Below are 23,929 nucleotides of genomic sequence, written 5' to 3'. Positions count from 1 at the left end.
ATTGATCTATCATGTGCTTTTCTTGTCCTTGTACAGTTTTGATATTAGTGTATATAAGTTTCACTAACTGAAATGATTTCCCTCTTTTTCTATTTTCTAAAACAACTTGTATAAGACAGATCACTTAACTTTTGGGTTTTGAGCAAAGGATATTTGCTATAGTTTGCATCTGGATTATCCCCTAAAGGTCCGTATGTTAATGGCTTTTACACAACTTGGTGTTATTAGAAGGTGCTGGATACTATAATAGGTATGACTTTATTGGGAGGTCTTCAGATCATTGAGGATTTACCCTTGACGGGGCTAATGATATCCTAGCCCCTTCCTCTGTAACTTCATGACAGAAGAGTTATGCTCTGCCATATACTTCTGCTATGATGTATTGCCTCACCAAGAGTCTAAAAGCAAAGGGCCAACTAATCATAGATTGGAACTCCAAAACTGTAGCCCAAATAAATAATTTCTTTTTAAAAGTTTATTATTTCAGAGTTTTTTTCTTCTTTTCTTCTTTTTTCTCCTCCTCCTCCCCTTTCTCCTCCTCTTCCTCTTTCTCCTTCTCCTCCCCCCCACTCCTCCTCCTCCTCCTCCTCCTCCTTCTTCTTTTCTCTCTCTCTCTTTCTTTCTTTCCTACCAGAAATTGAACCCAGGAACGCTGAATAAGTAAGCTACAATACCTGCCCTTTTTATGTTTTGTTTAGAGACAGGGTCTTGCTAAGTTGTTTTGTACCTCACTAAGTTTCTGAGGCTGGCTTTAAACTTTCGATCCTCTTACCTCAGCCTCCCAAGCTGCTGGGATTATAGGCTTGTGCCACTGTGCCTGGCTCAGATATTTCTTATAGTGATGGAAAACTGACTAACACAGTAATGTAACAGAAGATGAAACTGGAGAGATGATGAGGTAGCAGATGATTCAGGAACTTGTGGGCCATAATAAAAAGTAGGAATTCTATTGTAAGGACATGGGGAAACAATGGAAGGATTTAACCTACTGAACAACATCTTTATCTGATATATTAAAAATATGTCACTGGTGCATTAAGTGGTTAAAAATGGAAAAACTAACTAGTACTTAAGTAGCTGAGGTGGCTTGGGCCAAGAGGTGGAAGAGGAGGTGAGATAATTAAGTTATCTTGATGTGATGTTTATTTTGAGATATAATAATGAGACTATTATATCCATATAACAATGGATTTCATGAAAGAGTATGGCAAAGATATTACAGTTTACTGGAATGTCGCCCAAATTTTTGCCTGTATAACTGGTTGAAGAATGACCTAGTTACATGAGGAATTCTGTAAAAGGAATAACTTTGGGGATGCAGGTAGGGAAACTAGTAGTTATGTTTTAGACCTGTTTAAATAGAAATGGATATTAAATGTGATGGTGAAGATGCACCATAAGCAGTTGGAAATAATGTGTTCAGAGCTCAGGGAAGAAATTGTGGTATCATCAATGTATTGCTGGCATTAAAACTATAGAACTACAAGAGACCACCAAAGGAGAGAGGAGAGAGAGAGAATAAAGAGTCCCAGAACTGATATCTAGGGCAGCAAAGAAAGAAAACTGAGCTCATTCTCCCTGGTACTCCAGTAGCTCTCTGGTGTTCCTATTTTGGGTCTGAATGATTCTCCATCTACTTGAGCTGCACACATTCACAAACTTGTCAGGCACGATGTAGGTGCTTAATGAACAAAACTTTGAATGATTCAGAACCTAAAGGGCTATTTCTGGGGCAGGTGCTTTGGAATCAGCAGGAATTCTTATAGATAGCTTCCCAGGCCTCTGTCTACCTGCAGTATCTCAATGGGGAGACTTTTTGTTGTCTCTCCTGAAAGAAGAAATGTTCTGCTTTGGACCAGAGTAGAATTGTATTAGTCATGTTTAGAAGTACATCTCCTGCTTCTTTGGGATGGAGAACTGGGTATTCAGAATGGCCACATCTGGTAAGCACCACATATGTATCCCATTAGGAAGGGATAGCCTTAAGACAGGAAAAATCTAAAGGCCTGGAATGAGGGCTATCTCACCAGAGGAGGGATAGTTAGTCATAAGTTCCAAATGCTGATCCCTCAAGTGTGTTCAGCTCTTTCTCAATATTCTAGTAACTAAACAAAACAAAAGCAAAAATTTTTTTTGCCAATCAAGGTAAAAATGTTGGATTTAAGATGCTGGATTTAAAAGTTATGATACTCAGGGAACTCAGTGACATGTATTTAATAGCTCAAAAGGACAAAAATAGATGGCTCCAGGGCCTTGGCTTACTACTGATTTGTTCTCAGATGGTCACAGGTTAATTGGAAAACAACCTTGAATAAATCTTACTTTCTATATAGTTAATGGGCTTTATTAGTGAAAAGTAAATAACATTGATTTCCATATCTTAAAGAATTATCTCTGAGATTACTCATAATAAGAAAAGGAGTTCTCAAAAAGTAGGCCCAAATCTCCATCGAGTTCCTCCACAGGACTCCTAAAGCACAAGAAAAATCAAGAATCAATAGATGGGATTGTGTCAAACTAAAAAGCTTCTTCACAGCAAAGGAAACAATCAAGAACATGAAGAAAGAGCTGATGGAATAGGAGAAAATTTTTGCCACCTGCACCTCAGAGCATTCATCACCAGGAGATATAAGGAACTCAAAACACTCACACCAACAAAACAAATAACCCAATCAACAAATGGGCACTTCACAGAAGAAGAAATATGATTGATCAACAAATATATAAAAAAATCTTCAACATCTCTAGCAATTAGAGAAATGCAAATTAAAACTACTCTGAGATTCATCTCACTCCAGTCAGGATGGCAATTATTAAGAATAGAAGTGACAATAAATTCTGGAGAGGATGTGGAGAAAAAAGTTCACTCATCCATAGCTGGTGGGAATGCAAATTGGTGCAACCACTCTGGAAAACAGCATGGAGATTCCTCAGAAAACTTGAAATGGAACCACCATTTGACCCAGTTATCCCAAAAGCACATACACAAAGGACTTAAAATCAGCATACAACAGTAACGTAGTCACATTGATGTTCATAGCAGCTCAATTCACAATAGCTAAACTATGGACAACTTAGGTGCCTTTAACAGATAAATGGATAAAGAAAATGTGCTACATATACACAATGGAATATTACTCAGCCATAAAGAAGAATGAAATTATGGCATTTGACAATAAATAGATGGAGCTGGAGACTATCATGCTAAGTGAAATAAGCCCATCCCAAGAAACAAAACCTGAATGTTCTCTCTGATATCCTGATGCAGACTTATAATAGGCAGGTGGGGAAGGAGGTGAGGAGGTTCACCAGATTGGAGGGGGGGAATGGGGGGAAGGAAGGAGAGATGATAATAGGAAAGACAGTAGAATCAATGGGACATAATTTTCCTATGTTCGTTTATGAATACACAACCAGTGTAACTCCACATCATGTACAACCACAAGAAGAGGAAGTTATATGCCATGTATGTGTGATATGTCAAAATACATTCTACTGCCGGGCACCTGGTGCATGCTTGTATTCCCAGTGGCTCAGGAGACCAAGGCAGGAAGATTTTGAGTTCAAAGTCAGCCTCAGCAAAAGCAAGGCGCCAAGCCACTCAATGAGATTGTTTCTCTAAATAAAAAACACTAAATAGGGCTGAGGATGTGGCTCAGTGTTCGAGTGCCCTTGAGTTCTATCCCCGGTTCTGCCCTCCCATGTATTCCACTGTCATTTATAACTAAAAAGAACAAATTAGAAAAAAAAATAAAAGTCTAATATTTAAAAAGAACTGGAAAAAAGTCCTATGTCAAATGGATTGAAAGCTGAAAAATTTATGCAATTCAGAGAGACACTCAATTTGGTTTGCTAAGTTTTCACAGTACATTGCTTTACAGTCATTTAATCACAACAGTATGTTAGTGGTGACTAGTGGTAATATTCAAAGTTGGTAGACATAATTAAATAATTTAGGAATAAGTTTTAAAATATTTTCTATAATTTACAGAAGTGTATTAAGTAGTTTATATAAACATTTCACTTCATATTTTTCTTTTGCTATTTTTTTTCTTAAAAGCAAATTAAGTTGGTATAAATTCAGTAGTGCTAATGTTTGATTAGTGAGAAGAGCTAGGGAATATTTATAATTAGAATTTATAAGGTATAAAAGAATCACAGAAAAGGAGAGTAAAATAACTGCAAGTGGGTTTTTGGCTTGTGGAGAACTGGTGCTTTCTTATCCTGGACATGATAGAATTTGTATCTTTTGAGAAAGTACAAGGTGCTGGAATGTGCATTAAAGACCTCATGATGATATAAAATGTTTCTGGTTTTGCAATAAAAGGCTTAAGAAGCTTCTGCCATATTCACCCTTTAGCAAAGATTTCCATACCTATTTCCCATCTATCTGATATTCAAAGCTAAATAAATCCACGTTCCCTCATGAGGTCTTTCCTGGTAGATCACTACTGCCTAAAGAGAACTGAGTGAGAGAATTTATCATGGTTATCACTCATCTGTCATCCTTCACATCAATGAGATACCAATTTAGATTAAAATCATTTTAAGTCTTTATGAGGGAATAGGAGTATTAGTCTTCAAGTCACTTCTTCCCAGGTCATCTCATTTTGTAGTTAGATAACATTAGAATTGGAAGTAACTTCTGTGGTCACTAAAGCCAGCATCCTTAGTGTAGCAATGACTCCTCAGCAGCCTTTCCAACCTGGGCCATTCAGCTCTCCTCAGACGCCTTCAACGATGCTGTTCATTTCCTCATTAAGGCCTTTTAGAACAGCCCTAATTATTAGAAAATACTTCCTTGTACTGAACTAAAAACTGTCTCCCTGAAACTTCTACCAATTAGATTTAAATATGACCTCTGGGACTTAAAAGATTATGTATGATTCTTTTTCTACCTAAGAGTCTTTTAATGTTTTAAGATAATTGTTGAAAATCTCTGAGACCTTTTCTTTCATGAACAATATGTCTCGTTTCTTCCAGTTGTCCAGTGCCTTTGAGCACCTGCACCTTGTTGCTTTCCTCCTGGTTCATTATTCGCTCCTTCAGTGAACACTTACCTTGCTCCTGCTGTGTGCTTGGCATGGGTGTGGGCACTGGGTGGACTTTACTACATAAGTAGTAAAGACAGGACAAAATCCTTCTGCTTGTGGATTTCTTATCAGAGAGGTGGAGGAAGAATATGAATGAAAAGTTGATTCTGGAAGGTTATGTCCTTGGCACTTGACATCCATAAGATTCTACCTGTATCTACACAGAGCAGTGTTGTGATGGGCCCAGTTTCTAATAACCCCATTCTATGGTCTAAACTTACCCACCGCTGCTTTTCTAGTCATGTAATCTCTAGTTTGAGATTACATTAATCTTTTTTGGGGGGCAGATGTATCCTCTTTTTTTAAAAAAACAATATTGAATTTGCTTTCAGTTGCAAACAATGAAAACCAAGGGTCTTTTTCACTGAACTAATGTTTAATCATATCTTGTCCATCTTATACTTAGTGCTAATCCAACCCTTTCCCGTTGTCTTAGTCTATTCTGGCTGCTATAACAAAAATACCATAAAACTGGGTAGCTTATAAACAACAAATATTTATTTCTCATTGTTCTGAAGAATAGAAATCCAAGATCAAGTTCTGGCAAATTCAGTGTCTGGTGAGAGCCAGCTTTCTCATAGATTGCAGTCTTGCCATGTAATTTCACATGGCATAAGGGAGGAACAAGATGACGCTCTCTTAGGCCTTTTGAGCCTCTTTTATAAAGACACTAATTCTGTTTGAGAGGCCTCCACACGCATTACCTAATCAGGCACCAAAGGTGTCTTCTCCTAATACCATTATTTTGGGGGTTAGGACTTCAATATATGAATTCTGAGGGGACACCAACACTGAGGCCATTTTACCCATGTAACATGAATTTTAATAAATGTCCTTTCTAAACTTCATCTTAAATGCCTCATCCAGGTCTTCATGGGTCATCATGTCATTATCTAGCATATTAGTTACTTCTCATGGCTTTGTGCCATTTAAGAATTTGATAGGTGGGCTCTCTGCTCCCTTCTCTGAGTTCCTGTGCCGAGGCCCAGTTAGAACAGGAAAAGTCTGAAGACAAAACTCTGAATCTTCTCTATTGAATCTTCATGTCTACTGTGTCCTGGTAAATTAATCAGAACTCTTTTTGTCTGCCTTTTTCAGCCTGTTTCCAGTCCAATAAACTGCTACTTGAGTCCCCATTTTACCCTTATGTTTGCCGAACAAACACAAAGAACCTGTGAAAAGCTTTGCTGAATAGCATATTGCTTTAACATAGCCCTCATTTACCAGGCTAGAGATCGTATTGAAAGAGGAAATGAGGCTCATCTGCCATGATGTGTGGGTGGTGGACTCACATTTCCCTTTAAGTGTTCAAGGCTATTTCCTTTGCCATTTGATTAAGGCCTGGACTTGCCAGCATGACTGTAGGTTTTTCACAATCTGTCTGCAACTTATAGACCAACTTAATTTCTGTCAAGTTCACCCCAGCCATACCAAACTTTTGCTATCCATCAAACCTCACCTTTATTTGTACATCTGTAATTTGGAACATATTCTCTTATCTACCTGAAATACTGCTGTGCTCTCCATCTTTGTCCATCTGGAAGATTCCTCACTCATTTTAAAGACCCATTTTAAATATCACCTTTTTCATGGAAAATGCACTTGACTCTCATCTCCATGTTTTCCTAACCCTTCAAAAGTACCTGCCCTTAACATTTTGTACTACAGAGATTTACATGTCTGTCTCTTCTACTATGCCATGGGAAAGGTTCCTTGATCCTCCGAGACTATCATGATGCTTGATATTCAGTAGGAGAGCCTAAATAAGTCTGTTGACTTTTATTATGAAATTTCCTGTGGATGGGCTCTGGATACCAATTCAGTTTGTGCATCCATATTCTCCCTCATTTCAGGCAAATTGGCTTCAATTTATTATCTTCCTTTCTCCATGTGTTAGTCAACTTTCTGTTGTTATAAGAAATACCTGAGAAAACAACATTAAAAAGAGAAAAGGTTTATTTGGACTCACAATTTTGTCCGGTTCATGGTTTGTCAGTCTTATTGCTTTTAGGCCTTTGGAGGTGGGTAGAACATGATGGAAAAACATGGCATAGCAAAGTCATTCACCTCATGGCCAGAATGTGAAAAAGAAGAGGAAGGGGCTGGAGTCTTATCATTCCCTTCATGGGTATGTCCCCAATGACTAGAAGACCTTCCACTGGGCCCCGTCTCTTAATATTTTCTCATTTCCCAAGAGCACCATGGTCTGGGGTACAGGCCTTTAACACGAAAGCTTATGGGGATATCCTAATTGTAGGACCTCATCCTACTTTGAAAATTTGCTGAGAATTTCACTTTCAAATTCTCTCAGTTACAATGGTTGGGGACTTTTCTGACTTGAAAGGATACCATCAAGTGCCTTTTTAAATTATTTCTTCCTTATCCTGGGTCACACACTGTGGGAAACACCAGGTTTAGAATCTAAAGACTGGGGGTTAAGTTCTGGCTCTAACTGTCCTAGGTATGTGAACTTGAGAAGTGAATTCACTTCATCAAAACCCAGTTTTTCACTTGTAATTTAAGGGTTAATCCTTTCATTTTTATTGTTATGTTTTTTTTTTAATCATTTCTAAGCTACAGGTTGTCCCTATTGGTTAAGAATTTGAAAATCAAATAGGAGATAAATTGCTCTGTACTTCCATTGGGGGTCATGACCTCACTGACCCCATCACCCAGGTAATGGAGCTTTGGTCTCATGTGCTGACTGGTGAGAGCACAGGTGTGTTCTGTTTTAATCATGCTTAGTTCTGCAGGGACATGACCTCATATCTTGCTGTGTCATTCTGTTCCAGTCACCTCACCTTCTGTTATGGTTTGGATATGAGGTGTTCCTCCAAAGCTCCTGTGTTAATACAGGAGGTAAAATGACTAGATTTTGAGAGCTACAGCCTATTCAGTGGAATAATCTATTTGATGGATTAATAATTTGAATGGATTACTGGGTGATCACTGTAGGCAGGTGGGGTGAGGCTGGTAGAAGTGGATCACTGGGGGTGTGCCTTGGAGATTATATTTATTTTGCCCCTGGCTCCTCCTGTACAGCCCCCACCCTCTCTCTGCTTACCAGCCACCTTGAATTGAGTAGCTTGCCTCTGCCTTCCCTTCCCTCATGATGTGCTGCCTTGCCTTGGGCCCAAAGCTATGAAATTGGCCACCTATGGACTGAGAGCTCTCAAACTATGAGCCAAAATAAGCTTTTCCTCCTCTAAGTTGGTATTTTGGTCACAGCAACTGTCTTAACACACCTTTGCCATACCCTGGACACAGTACACTACTTGTTAGATGCCCTGTTTTAAATTATTGTAGATATTGCAGCTTCCAGGGTCAGCCCAGCAGAAATAATGGTCTATTTCTAAGCCACTGTTTCTCCTGATATGGTCAACAGGATGGCTGCCAGGCTGTCTTTCCAAATAATTAATTTTCCTTATGCTATAGTTTTGATCTTGAGTGTCTCCCAAAGGTCCTGGTCCCCAGGGTGGGGCTATTGGAAGGTGGTGAAACCTTTAAGAGGTGGGTCCTAATGAGAGATCTTTAGTCATTGAGAGTGTCCCTTTGAAGCAGATTGTTGGACCGAAGACCCTTTCCTATTGTTTAATTTTTTTTTCAATTCCTGGTCATGGGTGAGAGGTTTTGCACGGCCACGTGTTTCTGCTATGATGTACTGTCCCACCACAGGCCTAAAAAAAATAGTATCAACCGAATATGGACTGGAACCTCCAAAAATGTGAGCCCAAGTAAACTTTTTCTCTTTATAAGTTGATTATATCAGATATTTGTTATAGTGATAGAAAGCTGACTAATACACCTTGGAATAAAAAAAATTGCATATCAAGGCAAAACAAGGCAGATAATTTGACTTATATTTTATAGTTCAGGAAACAGGCTTAGAGTGGTCAGATAATTTGCCCAATGATATTCCCTAGATTTTAATGCTCAAACTTTTGACACCTTCTCTGGTGGTGTTCCATCACATCAAAAGGGCAGGAACAAAGTCACAACTCTTTATACTCCTTCTTGAGCATTATTCAGAATCTTACCCATAATATGTACTTGATTAATTTGCCAGCTACTTGAGAAATGTATCACACTTAACAATTGGGTATTTTAAAAAATTATATATATATAAGATATAGTGGTACTGGGGTTTGAACCCAGGACCTTATGCATGTGAGGCAAGCATTCTACCAATTGGGCTATATCCCCACACCCCCAAAATTGGGTATTTTGGAAGTGCTCTAAATCAGAATTCAAACACCTCAACAGGAAAGAGTAAGAAATAAATACAGATGGACAAATCTTAGTTTTTATTTTATTTTTCTTTTCCAGCTCTCTTACACTGGTATGGAAGTTCTAATTAGCAGGAAAATGGACACAGAATGGACAAAAGTATTGTAAATGTGAAGAATAATTCATTAATGAACATATCATACTGTGAATTATTGAAAGTTAACTTCGAAAAAGAAAGTGTTGTTTAAAAAAATCTATCATTTGGGATAAGAATTCTAAAACCACATTTCATTCTTCATCCTGCTTATATCACCTATCAATTATCCTGGGAAAGGCCAAGGTAGTTTGGTTACTCCCTTTTAACATTGTTCTCATCTTTGTCACTTACAATTCTTTCACACAATCAAAAGCCTCAAATTAATAAAGTGCTTTCTCCCAGAAAATCAAAATGCTTTCTCCATGTTACCATTTAATTAATTCTCGAAGCATACCTCTGTGATGTGGGTGTGTGGTGGGAAAAGGAATTGTTCTTTCCCTTTATGATGCATAGGAAGCAAGTTTGAAGAGCAGATCATTACCATCCACTGTGGAACATGGTGCTAATTCAGTTCAGTTCAAGGTTGTTGGCTGGATTCTTCCAGCCATCCTGTGGTTCAAACACTATTGTGTTCTTGGACTTATTCATTCAATAAATCAGCAGATCATTACTTGAATGCTTACAATATGTCAGATCATGTCTTAGTCACCAAGGATGCAGCAGTGATCAGAAGAGGAAATATCCCTGACTTCATGGGACTTAAATTTTTCTAGAAGGAGACAGATAACAAACATAGTTAAGTTGTACAGTTTTGTTAGAGGAGATAAATGGTTTGAAATGAAAAAAAAATCCACATAAGGAGAAAGATGAGGGTAGGAAGACTATATCGTTTTATATAAGATCAATACAGTAGGTCTCATGTGAGTGTCATTTGAATGAAGAACTGAAGAGAGAGAAAGAGAGTGATGTCTGAGGGAAAAGCATTCCAGGCAGGAGGAGCAGCCAGAGCAAATGTCCTGAGGTGGCAACATGCTTGAAATGCATCAAGAATCCAGTGGACAGTCTGGCTAGAGCAGAGTAAGGAAAAGGGTAGCACAAACTGAGGTCAGAAATGGCCACAGAATGTTACTGTAGGGCCTTGCTGGCATTTTAAAGATGTCTTTTACTTTGAGTGACATACAGTACCTTGAAAGATTTCAAGTAAAGAAGTGAGATGACTTTGAAATGATCATTCTGGCTGTTGGGTGGGTAATGGATGTGGAAGGGATGCAGGTGGAAAAACCAGTTAGGAGACCACTGCTAATGTGAGTTGTGATAAGAAGATAACTTTATCTTCTGAACTACATGGGAGACTCTTTGAGGACAAAAGTCACTCATGACATTTATTAATGTACTTTATAGAAATAGAAGAGTACTTCATGCACAAAAAATAAACGAGTAAGTATCTAATGAATGAAAGAAGGAGGGAAAAAGCAAATCTACTCCAGTAGGTCATAACTTGAAATGCCTATATTCCTAATGATTTGCAAAAAAAATACTATTTCCTATATTTCAAAAACACAAATATGATTTATTTTTTCCAAGGTAAAACTGCTGAACTTAGAAATAAAGTCTTTAAATGTGTTTTTTGGGGACTGGTCTTTAAATGCTATTCAAATGTTTTATTTGGCATGAAAATAATTTGTCTAATAAAATATTATAGAATATAGGGTTCACGAGGAAAATAATGAAATAGAGTTTTGGATGATAATGGTTGGGAATTGCATCATATTTGCACGTTTTCAAAGCAAGAAACAGATCAAAAAGGAAAAAAAAATCCCTCTATAATATTTATGCCTTTTTTTCTTATTTTCAAGTATAAATTTTTCTATTAAATGGGTAGAAAACACAAGAGAATATAATAAAGTCTTAAGATGGTTTTTGAGAAATCTAGTCTGATTCCCTCCATTTATATTTTAAAAAATTAGTGTCTTTGAAATGTTAAGGCCATGAACATAATTTTCCCAATATACAGTGACACAAATTATGAGGTGTATAATGAGGTTTAATGATAATAGAAGAAAAATGGTGAAATATGCTACTGCTTGAATCCTCTTTCTTAACCTTTGCCTGGCAATGTCACTGACCATCAACAATCCTTTAGGCAGTTCCTTTTGGGATGAAAATGGTGAAGCCTAGTGAACATGCCCAATTATTCTCTCCAAATTTATTAGTGTGAACTACATCAACTTTCCAAGAATAGTTTGAACAAAGGGAAGGAATGAGGGGCTGAAGGGCAAGAAGCAGGTTTTAGCCAGGGCAAGAATGTTAAGAAAATATTCAGAGAAGTTGAAAACAGAGAGTTTCGCTGGACACCTGAAAGATATGGGGAATTGGGGAAGAGAGGGCAAGGGGTCGGAGTGGGCGACATCATTTGGGATAATAATCTTCATCCTGGAGTACTTAGAACAGGGGATGGTTAGAAAAACATTTGTTCCTTTGAGTGACAAGTGACAGGGCCTGAGGAAATGCACTGTACACATGGTGATGCATTTGAAGAGTAGTCCTGATCTGGTGTTAGATCTTCTCTGCTTGGACAAAGGGGTTAAGAAGGTGCATGCTTAATTAATTATCTTCTCTCTCCCTCACTTTCCCTACACCTGGTCTAGCAGACAGATGATAACTATCTCAGGTATTTATAACTTCCAGACCTTGCCCCTGAAACCTGGATTCAAATGTTTCTTTAATAGTACCCAGGCAAAAGTGACCTTCCTCTTTCATAGCTTCCTCGAGGTCCTTACAGAATTAGTGGCAGCATTCTGAATAATAATGCGGGATGGGGGAGAATCAGTAATACCAGACCCTTTGTGAATATTGCTAGAGGGTGACAGTGGGCAAGAGAAAAGTTCCACTCTGTTGAAAAAAGCCAGAGGCATTAGGAATATTCCTCCAATATCACACATTTTAAGATTTTCCACCCCAGGCTGGCATCTCCAAATTCTTTCCCATTTCTCCAACTTAGGAGGAAACTGTGAAAGCCTCAGGCAAACTGGGGGTGGGGGGGTGGGGGCGGGAGTTGCCTAATGATCCCTCTGGTCCTGGACGTTCCTTCCAGTTTTAGGATATCTCAATATCTGGCCACCGTCAGTTAAGCATAACAATAATCAGTCATCTGCTTCCCTAGTACTGTCAGCGGAGTCGTCAGGCACGTGATGAAACCTGCCAGCTGCACGGAGTCTCAACCATCCATCCATCCATCCATCCATCCATCCATCCATCCATCCATCCATCCATCCATCCATCGCCAAAGCCCTTCCTCCTTTCCGGCTTACACTGGGCGTTAAGCTCGGATCTCCGGGTCCTCAGCGGAGCGGGCGGGGTGAGCGAGAGCGTGGGCTGGCCGCGCCGGGGGCAGGGCCGCGCCTCTCAGGGGCTGGAGGGGAGCGAGGCTGGGGAGGCCCGAGCGGCTGGGCAGCGGCCGAGAGGAGCCCAACCTAGCCGGCACCTCCGGACGCCCCTGTCCCACGTGATTGTCGCCTCCTCCCTCCTCCTAGTCGCGCGCACGGGCCGGGCGTCTCGACTCCCGCGCGCGCTCGGCTGGTCCCAGTCCCCTGGAGGAGAAGCGGAGGAGGGAGCGAGTCAGCGAGGCGGCCCGGGGGAGCGGGCGAGAGCGGCGGCTGCCGGAGCCGCCAGTGTTCGGGCGGCGGCGAGGGTGGCAGTCGCCTGAGTAGTGAGAGCAGGGGCGGCGCGGCATCCGCATCCGCCGAGTGTGATGAAGCTGCCCTGCTTCACTGCTCCGCTTGCCGCCAGCTGACACCGCCTGCACTCCGCCCGCCCCAGAGGGGAGACGCCGCGGGGCCGTGACCTTGGCCGAGAAGGTAAATAGAGGAGGAGGCGGCGCCACCCGGAGTCCTCTCGGTCCCCAGCCGGCACCCAGCCCTGGCTCTGCGCAGCTGGAGCGACCACGGGCACTGGGCGTCCGCCCCTGGGAGCTCCGCTCCGGGGCTGGGCTTCGGGCGCTGAGTGCACACCGCGGTCCACGGTTCTGAAACTGCTGCCCGGCTCCAGCAGTGCCTCACCGAGCGGGGTACAGGCGCGCCTGCCATTTGCAGCTGCTAGGAGAGCCAGGCAAGGGGACCCGGGGCTTGCCTGGTTCCTCCTCTTTCGCCGGTTGCTTTGAGGCTTCAGCAGTTAGGTTTCTATTCATGGTGGTCCAGGTAATTACCTAAAGATTTGACCTCCCATCAGTTCTTGTCGCTGGGACATATTCCGTTGAGTTTCTTCAAAGATTAGTCAAATGGCATCTGGACTGACCCAGTGAAGTGGGGTGAGCGGACAGGAGACAGTGGCTGGCAGTGCAGGCAGGTGAAAAGTAGGCGAAGCATATGTACCCTGGCTCGGTGTGGGAGACCCAGGGGAATAAAGAAGCACATGTGCTGGGGAATGACATGGGGAATGGGCCTCTCGGATGCTCCTGCATGTGGCAGCTAGAAAGATGCCTGGGAGAAAGTGTGCTGCCCCTGGGTGTTGCTTTTCCACTCTTGGAAAAACACAAGCAAGTGGAGATGCAAGTATTGGGAGAGAAAACAACTCCCGGCACTGGCACTAGGGAAATGGTAACCATGGGTTTTTAAGGTGAGCATTTCACGCTTTTAAAAATAAGTACCCAGAAAATGAAGTCAGTTAACACCGTAGGCCAATAACTATTTCTAACCCAACGATTTTAATTTCTATATTCCCTGGGGATACTGTTGGTGTGAGTTGTTATTTTTATTTTTAAAATCTATGTCCTGTGTCACTTCCTCCCAGCCATCCTTGGCTTGTAAGCATGCTCCATGTGGAGCTGCAAATATGAAGATGTATCGGGGAGTCAACCTCTTTATCATTGTCTCTAGTATCTCACTCAAGTCTCTCTAACCATTTGCAGGGCAGACTGGTAATTCTTGTGTCTAAGAGCCGACCAAGTTTTGGGTGACATGGCCCAGGGGAATAATTATGGGCAGACCAGCAACGGGGTGGCAGATGAATCACCCAACATGCTGGTGTACAGAAAGGTAAGAATTTCTTCACTTTCTTTGAAAAATGGAAACTTCTGGCTTGCTAGATGTTTTCCACCTATCAACTTTGTGGCCTTGTAGATTCTCCAAATCACCAAAGATTGTCTACAATACCTGAAGGTGATCGAACGTTCTCAATTGACACATAGCTGTTGAAACACAAGGACATAAATGAGATTTCACACACTTCTTGCTGATTTTTACATAGATCAATCTGTCATTAGCAATGACAGCAAGTTTGGGCATTCGGTATATTTTGTTTATTACAGGTTGATTTAATATTATCTATCATAATTTTGGAATCTTTTTAAATACTCCTCCTAAATGTTTAGGTTATAATACTTACATAAGTGTATCACATTTTAGAAATAAAAATAGACCACTTGCAGCTCTGTGGCAAGAGTGTATGTGTCTGTGTGAATATATGTGGTTTGATGTAGTTCAATGATTTTACTCCTAACTAATCAATTTTAGGTTTTTTTGCCTTACTCTTATTTTTTGTTCTGTTTATATGATTTTGCTTGTAGATATTTATATTCTAGTGTCATATGCCCATTATATAAACATTTATATCCCAGAGGAATTTCTTTTTGCCGTGAACACATCTGACATCTTTATGCAAACTTCAAGACATTGAGCCACTGTAATAAAGATGCATTTGGTTATTGTCCATGCTTCAGAGTGGTTGCTTGGGTAACTTCACTCTGGTTATGATCAATAATCTTACTAAGATTAAGGATGCTGTATTTTTCATGTAACTTTGTACCAATTGTTTCTATTGCATTTTATACCGGGATTGTTTTTCTTGAGCACATTATCTGGAGTGCTTATTGGGCAAGATTCCTTTAGTTAATATAACAATAATAAAAAGGAAATCATACCTTGAAACCAAGAAAATTGTTAAAGGTTTTGATTAGAGTAAACCACTGAAGAGTCCAGGATGAGTTTGCATTTGTTTTTTTTTTTCAGTGACATCAGAGCTGATTATTAGAAAAGATGAAAGGCTGTGTGCTACCTGGATCTGCAGGAAATCAAAACTTTTTTGTCTGTGTAGCTCACAATCATTAAAAGGTAGTGATGTTTATGTGTTGGAGGGAAGGTTGTTATTGCTGTAAGGAGAAGATGCCTGGTTCCTGGCATTCTGCTAGCTGTCTTATTCTTTAGCCTGTGGACAGTACTATACTGTGTACTTGTGAATGCAATTACATATGTCTGGGACAACACAGTATGATGGGGAAGAAAAATAGCCGACCATTGAACTTTTAAAGTATTTCAGTTGAATAAAGCAAGAAAATAATCCACTTGAGGCTAAATTATTACTATGGTATTTCTACTTTGGTTGAAATAACTGGATACTTGATTAGTTTAGAGTTGGGATTAGATCTGAGAAAAAACATTTTGGTGGCAGTTAGATGTTTTAAATAAGTCATAATATATTCTGTTGTTTGGTAGGACTCTGAATACTGTAGTGATGTGAGAATTTGAAATTTTGTTTTATGCATATAATGCAATGTGGAAAGTTGGACTTCTGGGTAGAAAGTTATAGTGGTAAGCTATTTTTTTTAGCTCAAACAACTGTACCCTCTCTCTGTTTCTCTATCCAAGATGGAATGATGAATTGATTGGGAGAAAAAAACCCAGTTGTCTTGATTAGAAATAAACAATATAACATCAACCAGTATGTCTCATTGAATCAGTTATAATGAGAACCAAAAAATAAGACAGAGGTTTTAGAAATATTTGATTAATGTACATGAGCTTTATATTCCTGATTTCAAATTTACTTTAAAAATTGTTGTATAGCTTTAAATTGCTATTAGTTATAATTTCAAGTTAATGATCTGAGATGACTTCAGGGAAAGAATCTAATACTTCATTTTTTAAAGCATTATTGTTGGTTAAGCTCAGAACTGTTGGTGATATTCATTGTTCCTTTCTTTTATTAGCTCTTTGTTTAAGATAATGACATGTGTCACTTATTTTTCAGGAAAAAAATATTTCTTTAACAAACATTAGTGGAAAAATTAGCTCAGCTCAGTAAATTTTACTCATAATGCCAAACTGTGGATTGCTTGGTTATCCTTTTATTTTCTGAGCACTTTTTTGTGTGGTATAAATAATATTATATAAATAAATGCCAGATAATTTACAAAGAAACAGTTTTCCTTGGTTATCATTTGTTAGTTACAAAATCAAATGTTTTATGTCTTTGTACATACATACATCATGACAGTATGAATTTCATGTGATGTTGCACCTGTTTCTTATATAGACTTCATTTAATATCTGCTTAGTAGATGGCAAATTTTAATATGAAGAACAAATTGGAGAGGGGTATAGGTTAAATATATGTATTAAGATGTTTTGACTGCTTCAGCTTTATAAAAGAATAGGCACTATATTATAATGTTTATCAATCAGAAAGTCAATCACAGGCTTAGAAAAGAACTTCAGTCTCAAGAGCACATTGCTCAATAATAGCAGAAAGAATACGTGGAAAAATTGTTGTTTTATTGACTCATGCCAATTTTCTACTTCTGAGTCACTGTTGAAGCATGGTTATTGAAAGCATGTTCTGAAGTAGCAATATGCATGGTATTCTCACTTCTTCTCCCTTCCCCCATGCCACCTCTTGTTTATTTACTGCCCAAGATTGTCATCCACACTGAAGATGGATATGTGTTGTTTCCATTTTATCTTCATAGGCTATTAATGATTCTTCTAGAGATTCTAGAGAGACAGGAAACAGTGAATGGTTAGCAAAGTGGAGTGATTGGAAAATCTGGGGGGTGTGGATTTCTTATTTGTCTGATGTCTCTCTCCATCGTGATTATCCTCATATAGATTTTAGAAATTTTATCAAATATTGTAAAAATTCCAGGGATTCTTCTTTCCATGGAGAAGTCCCTGGAGATTTTATTGAAAAAAAAAAAAAGCATAGCCAATAAAACTCTGATCATGCAGGCAGAGCAAATGGCATCATAATGAAGGCTTCAGGCCATAGTAATGCTCCCTCAGATCAGGATTGGTACCTGCAGCTACGTCTCAGATGTTTGCCAGTACCTTTTGGCTAATGTGAAGTGTCTCTCTGGAGTTCATTTGATGTCAGATGTATTTTAAAAATTCCTATGAGTGAAATATTTGACTTACCAATTCTTCAATTTATAATGTTGCCCTTTTCATAAGCAGATGATTAAATTAGAGTGGCTATTTTATGTATTTAAGGACATCTTACTTAAATGTGTATAAGATTATGAGGCCTGAATACTCTTATTCTTGGAGCTTTCTAGACTCCCCTGACAGGCCCTATCTAGATTGGACTGGAAATAATCCACTTCCTTGGTATTCAGCTATCTTCAACTTGTCTTGGAATCAGACCAGCTTCTTGAAGCATTTGTAGAGGTGACAAGACAGAACTGAGTTTTTTTTTTTTTTTTTTTTTTTTTTTTGCGGGGGGTTGGGGGGTAGGGAGTTGATGGATCTTAAATAGTACTCCCAGTTTTGATTTACTTTGGAGGAAACTCATGTTTGTGGGGTAGTAATGGCTGTAAAGGACAGTTGAGCTGGAACCCAGAGTACAGGGAGACACCCTAAATTTGGTGTCTGGCCAGCATGCTGCCCACCAGACAATATACATCACTTTCGTCCTGCAGCTGATATTCATGCATCAGAAAAACAAAATTTCTAGGGCACCTTGGGGCCATTAAGTATTTCAAGTTGGCTGTAATGCTGGCTTTTCACTAGCAAGAATGCTCAAAATGTCCAACAATTTCTGATATTATTGCTGCAACCATTTATGCTCCCAGCTGTCAGAAAAGAAAATGAAAATGTTTTCCTGTTTTATTATCTTACTGGAATGAATGTGTTTGGGGAAATAGCAAACCTGTCCAGTTCACAATACCCCTCCCCTCTTCTTTCTCCTCTCCTATTCTTAAACTCCATTCCATTCTTTTCCCCTCCTCTCGTCTGCTTCTTATTTGATATAGTTATTTGACTTCCACTTGCTTTTATTTTATTTTTCTCAAAACAGACTTAAGGATAAATATACAAAGTTCACTAAGATATTCATTTTAGTTGTAAAAGAGAAAATAATATCCTTTACATCTGGAAATATCTTTTGGAGAGAACAGAAGATACCAGTCTTGTTTGGGTACCTGCCATGCACAGACACTGAGACAAGTACTTTTGAACATGGCAGCATGTTGTGGTGTCTCTCTGAAGTTCATTTGATGTCAGATGTTAGTATTTAAAAGTTAAGACTACTCCATTCTTGAAGAGCCTTTTTAACATAAAGGCACAATGGGAGCTGATACCCCACTGGGAAGGTCACTTGTGCTGATTGGCATTATGTAGATAGATGTCTTTGGAAGCTGTTTACAAAGTCAGCAGTAGATGTACCTGTGAGAAGGGGAGTGGCTTGATTTTTTCTTTTAAAGAGACTTAGCCAAAGACATGACTAGTTTCATAGAGGTGAGTTAGCTGTCATTTTTTGTTATTTCATTTGTTATTACATTTGTCTGTGTAGGATAGCCACTCTGGGCAATCTTGGGAGTGTCAATATATTCTGACTCAACTTCCATTGTAAAAAACAAGTGTTGACATTTTTTAACCTTAATTGTCTTGATCTTCTGGGTTTACTACATTTTAATAGTGGGAAGAACCCTTACGACAAGACAAAGGCTCATTAGAAAAGGAAAGAATGTGTATAAATAGATAATCACAAACAACGTGGGCTTTTAAGCCCTCACATTTCCAAATTAGGAGCTCAGATGGGACACAGGCAAATAGAAATTGTCTTACCACTTTTGAAAAATTCTAAAATGGAGCGTCTTCTAATCGGTTATTTGAAAAAAAAAATTTTGAACAAAGAGATGCTGTCTACCATAAATATATTTAGACCTGTCTTTCCCACAGTGACACAAATACTGACATGTGCCCTGAGTTAGGACAGGATCATCATTTATGACATTTCCACTGGGAAGTAGAGAGGAGCATGTTATGGGTGACATTTTAATGATGAATTTTGGATAATAATTAACTTGAGTTCAGAGCAGGAAAGCCTTCATGGTTGAGCTCTTTCCTCACCAATTGTTGGTTGTCAGTGCTATTTGTGGAATTAAGATAAGGATTTGAGGCTTGAATTTTATTTCCTTCATTTCCCATCTCCAATCTCTCTGAATCTAATTGATCAGAGGGAAGTGCAGATATACAAAGAGATACTATCTAGGGATTTTATTGCCTTCTAATAGCCTTTGTGGTTCTGTTGAGTGATGGAAAGCAGGATATTTTTAGGTGGTGTGGGTGATAGAGTATGATCATTGCAAAGAATATGAAAATACTTTGGATTTGGACAGTTTAATGACCTAATAAATGTAAAGTCTCCTTGAAAACAGGATTGTGGAAAAAAGCAACCCAAAGAATTGGCCCTTGCTCTGCACTTTCATAGCAGTGATAAGGACACATTTGAAGGTAATGGTTGCAAAGACTTCTATCTTATGAAGTATCAATCTAATTATAAAATAATTGTAAATGATTGAGTGGGTACCTGGTTATTCAGGAAAAATAAGTCCTGTTTCTTTCTGCCATTTGCCTGGGGCATATAAAAATTTCATTTGCTACCTTTTTAATTTTCTTGTATCTAAGTCAATTAACAAAAGTCTGAGAACATTAGAATTCTAATAGAAAATCATGAACTTGCTGGTTCATTGAAATTGCCCACCTGGTCTAGACTAGAAAATGTTTTGGCTTTGGGGCCTATCTAGAAAGATGCACTGTTACTCAGACTTCTGGGAAAAATATGTAGAAAAATGACGAGCTTTATGACATTAGCTGGGAAGCCTTTCATTCTTGGTCTTTTCTGGTGATTAGCAAGTAAAATTTTTCTTAAAGAGACATTGTACTAAGAAGCATGAGAAGCATCATGTGTACTGAAGTTGTACTTTATCATGTGTACTGAAAAAAAAAGTCTTGATCTTTTTTTGTGTGTGTGTGTGTGTGTGTGTGTGTGGTACTGGGGATTGAATTCAGGGACACTATATCAGTGAGTTATATCCCAGGCCTTATTTATATTTTATTTTGAGATAAGATCTTGCTATGTTGCTGAGACTGGCCTTGAACTTGTGATGCTTCTTCTAAGTTGCTGGAATTACACATGTACACCCCTGAACCCACCAAGTATTATTGGTAAGGTTCAGCTCTGTTACTGTTTAGTTGTGTGGCTGTGAGTTAGTGACTTAACTCCTTTCATTTCTTTCATTTCAATTTCCTTATCCATGAAATAATGAAAAATTAAAATGGTTTCCTTCATAGATTTGTTTAATGATAAAATGAGTTAGCTTTGGGAAAGCTTGTTACATTGAACCTAATGTTTTTTAGGTCTTCATTAAAGCCCATTATCATCATTAATAATATTTTTATTGTCTTATTACTATTTATTTGACAAAAATTGCTAAACACTTTGTGCCAGGTAAGTTATGATATGTGCTTTATTTTTGATTAAGACAAAATAAGTGAAAAATTTTAGCACCTCCAGTTGTTTCTTGCTATAGTATAGAGACAGATTTTGTAGGATGCTTTAATAATATCATTTTTATGACTCTTACAAGTGTCCTGTCTTATTGTTTAGCTTCATTTAGCTAGCTTCTTCTTAGTAAGGTCTTTGAAGTTGTATCTTTCATATCTTTGAAATCTGCAGTGTTGGATATTATGTAAACTCGACAAAGCCTTAGTACCCAGGAATTTCAAGGGTAATAGGGAACTCAGAATTTATCTACTTTTTCATGTTATACACTATGTATTTTATTTATTATTTTTTTATACATAGTAGTTGGGTTCTTCCCAACAAACTCACACATGCATGGAAATCAAATTTAGTTCATGATCCCTTTTTCCCTTTTCTGTTCTCGTACTTGTTTTCCTTTTGCTCATCTATTAATTTTATTTGATGGGTTCTTTATATTATCCCTCCCCCTTTCCTTTATTTTACTTTAGCTTCCACACATGAGAGAAAACATTTGACCTTTGAGTTTCTGAGTTTGGTTTGTTTCACTTTACATGATACTTCAAAAAACTAGGGATGGAACTACCATATGACCCGGCTATCCCACTCCTTGCTATTTCCCCTGAAGATCTAAAATCGGCATACTGAAACAATACAGCCACCTCAAGGTTTATAGGAGCACAATTCAGAATAGTTAAATTATGGAATCAATCCAGATGCCTATCAATAGGTAAATGGATTAAGAAACTGTGGTATATATACACAACAGAGTGCTACTCAGCCATAAAAAAGAATGAAATTATGGCATTTGGCAGTAAATGGATGGAATTGTAGAATACATGCTAGATTATGAATTTTAAAGTCAAGAGAAGTAACATGATTTGTCTAAGGTCACACAGCTTGAATTCAGGTCTTTATTGTCTTTGTATGTGTATGCTTACTTTCTAAATAAATAAATAAATATGTTAAGTCTTTGTGTTTGTAGCTTGGCATCTGTGAGTGATCAGCATCCTACTTACTGCATGGACATCTCTGGATGCATGCAGCAAGATGTCTGGTCACCCTCTGTAAAGAGGTCAGATCCTTTTTTCCTTTGACTTATACTTTAGCTCTTAGAGCCCCAAGAATAATCAGATTGGGGACTTAGTTTGACCTATTCATATTGTAGCTCTGTTTTTATTTGATCGTGGCTGATAAAGATCCAGGATTTGATGCTCTGTTAGTACTGTTTAATGGAAATTTGTATCATCCTGGAAATATTCAAATATGCACTGTGAGTATTACAGCCAGTTGCCTCATGGTGTAATTGTGCACTTTGAAGTGTGTCAAGTGTTACAGTAGACAAGCATTTAAATTGTATTTCATTTTAATTAATTTAATTTTAAATTTCTATGTGGCTAGTGACTATTGGGTTGGATAGCATAAAGATATGAAATAAAGAACCTTAGAAAAATAGCATCATGTGCAAGAGAAAAATAAAAGATGTTGTATTTAGCCTAGTACGTGGTATGTGCACTTAAGATAAGGCTGTGCTCAAGAAATGATTTTTTTTAACAGAAATACAATAGAAGTAAAATTGTAAAGGAAGACTATATCCTAATGTAAGGGAAAGGAAGATATTATCATAAATAATATTGACTATCTACTCAGTTTATGCTTTTTTGTTGAAACCTGTAGTGGTCTGAGGTGGGTGGCCTTCCTAAGGTAGGATGCTAGAAGTTATCTTTCAATAAGACAAAAGTGTACATATGCAATGAATACACCATGCAGGGTACCTTTAGGGGTCTGTTCACGCTAAGTGTTTTAACTAATTTCTATCTTGTGTGATCTCAGAGATGCATTTTTGCCATTCTATTTCCTGACAAGACTGAGAAGAAATCTGGAGATAATGGGAAAAGGGATTTGAAATGAATGATATCCTTTTTGGGAATTAAAATTGAGGTTTAACTCAGTGACTTGGAAGTCTGAGGCAGGAGGATTGGAAGTTGGAGGTCAGCCTGGGCAACTTAGCAAGAACCTGTCTCAAAATAAAAAGTAAAAAGGGCTGGGGATAGAGCTCAGTGATAGAGTACCCCTGTTTTCAATTCCCAATAAAAATAAATAAATAGATAAATAAGATTCTAGGTATAAAATAATACATTTTTATAAAATTCCCTTCTCTTTTTATGTTTCAACACTTTCAAAGGAAACTTATGTGGAGTAGTGAATATGGAGGGTGAGAAGATTCGAGCTCAGAAGGGATAGATGTGAATTCTGAGCCCAGGTCTGACTGTATGAGCTTGGGCAAGTTTCTTCTTTTTTTTTTTTTTTTTTTTTTTTGCCCAGGGCTGAGGACCAAACCCAGGGTCTTGCAGTGCTAAGCAAGTGTTCTGCCACTAAGCTAAGTCCCCAACCCCTTGAGCAAGTTTCTTAACTTCTAATATTTTGCAAGAACAAACTTTGAAAAACATTTCCTGACAAGTCTTCCTCTCCTTTCTGAGTGTTCCCATGTCTGATGGATATTTAGAAATCCAGTTGATATGATTTCCCATTTGGTTATTGTTGGAAGATGTCAAAAAGTGTATAAGTACACGTGACCTTTGTTGGCCACACAAGCTCTCAAAGTCTGCCAAACTAGCTCAATGGAAAACTTTTCTCTATACAGAAGTCTGTGGAAAAATTTTACAATTGATGCATACAATGATGTGGGCTAAAGGATTTTGAAGAAAGCAAAGTTCCATATAGAGAGGTTTCATTAATCCTAATGTTATTAACACAACATTCATAATAATATTACTAATATTTCCTTCAACTTTTCCAGGTTCATTTCCTCTGGAAACTAATGTCATTTGTCACTTGTTCTAAGTTTTATGTTTAGGATTTTTTTTTTTTTTTAGGCTCTGCGTTAATTAAGTATCGAGTACTTAGCGTATGTCAGTTCTTTTACTTATATGACCATTTTTCCTTAAAATAACATTGCTTGTTGGTTATTAGTATTATATATTATATATATATATATATATATATATATATATATATATATATATTTAAATAACAA

General features: G+C 38.2%; 1 protein-coding gene across 2 annotated transcripts in view; it reads left to right on the top strand.

Moving 5' to 3' along the window:
• Window positions 1-12,734: 12,734 nt before the first annotated feature.
• RGS7 (regulator of G protein signaling 7) overlaps window positions 12,735-23,929 on the top strand; it is a 486,456-nt gene continuing 475,261 nt past the window's right edge. The window contains exons 1-2 of one of the 2 annotated variants that reach the window (XM_081300308.1): window positions 12,735-13,214; window positions 14,264-14,390. In XM_081300308.1, coding sequence (XP_081156434.1) covers window positions 14,313-14,390 — 78 coding nt within the window. In that variant the 5' untranslated portion in view covers window positions 12,735-13,214; window positions 14,264-14,312. The remainder of the gene's footprint in view (window positions 13,215-14,263; window positions 14,391-23,929) is intronic. The other variant, XM_081300309.1, reaches the window with a different exon arrangement.

The sequence above is a fragment of the Spermophilus citellus genome (assembly GCF_964194105.1).
Source record: "Spermophilus citellus genome assembly, chromosome: 6".
NCBI classification, from domain to species: Eukaryota; Metazoa; Chordata; class Mammalia; order Rodentia; family Sciuridae; genus Spermophilus; species Spermophilus citellus.
This window is presented reverse-complemented; position numbering and strand designations above follow the sequence as displayed.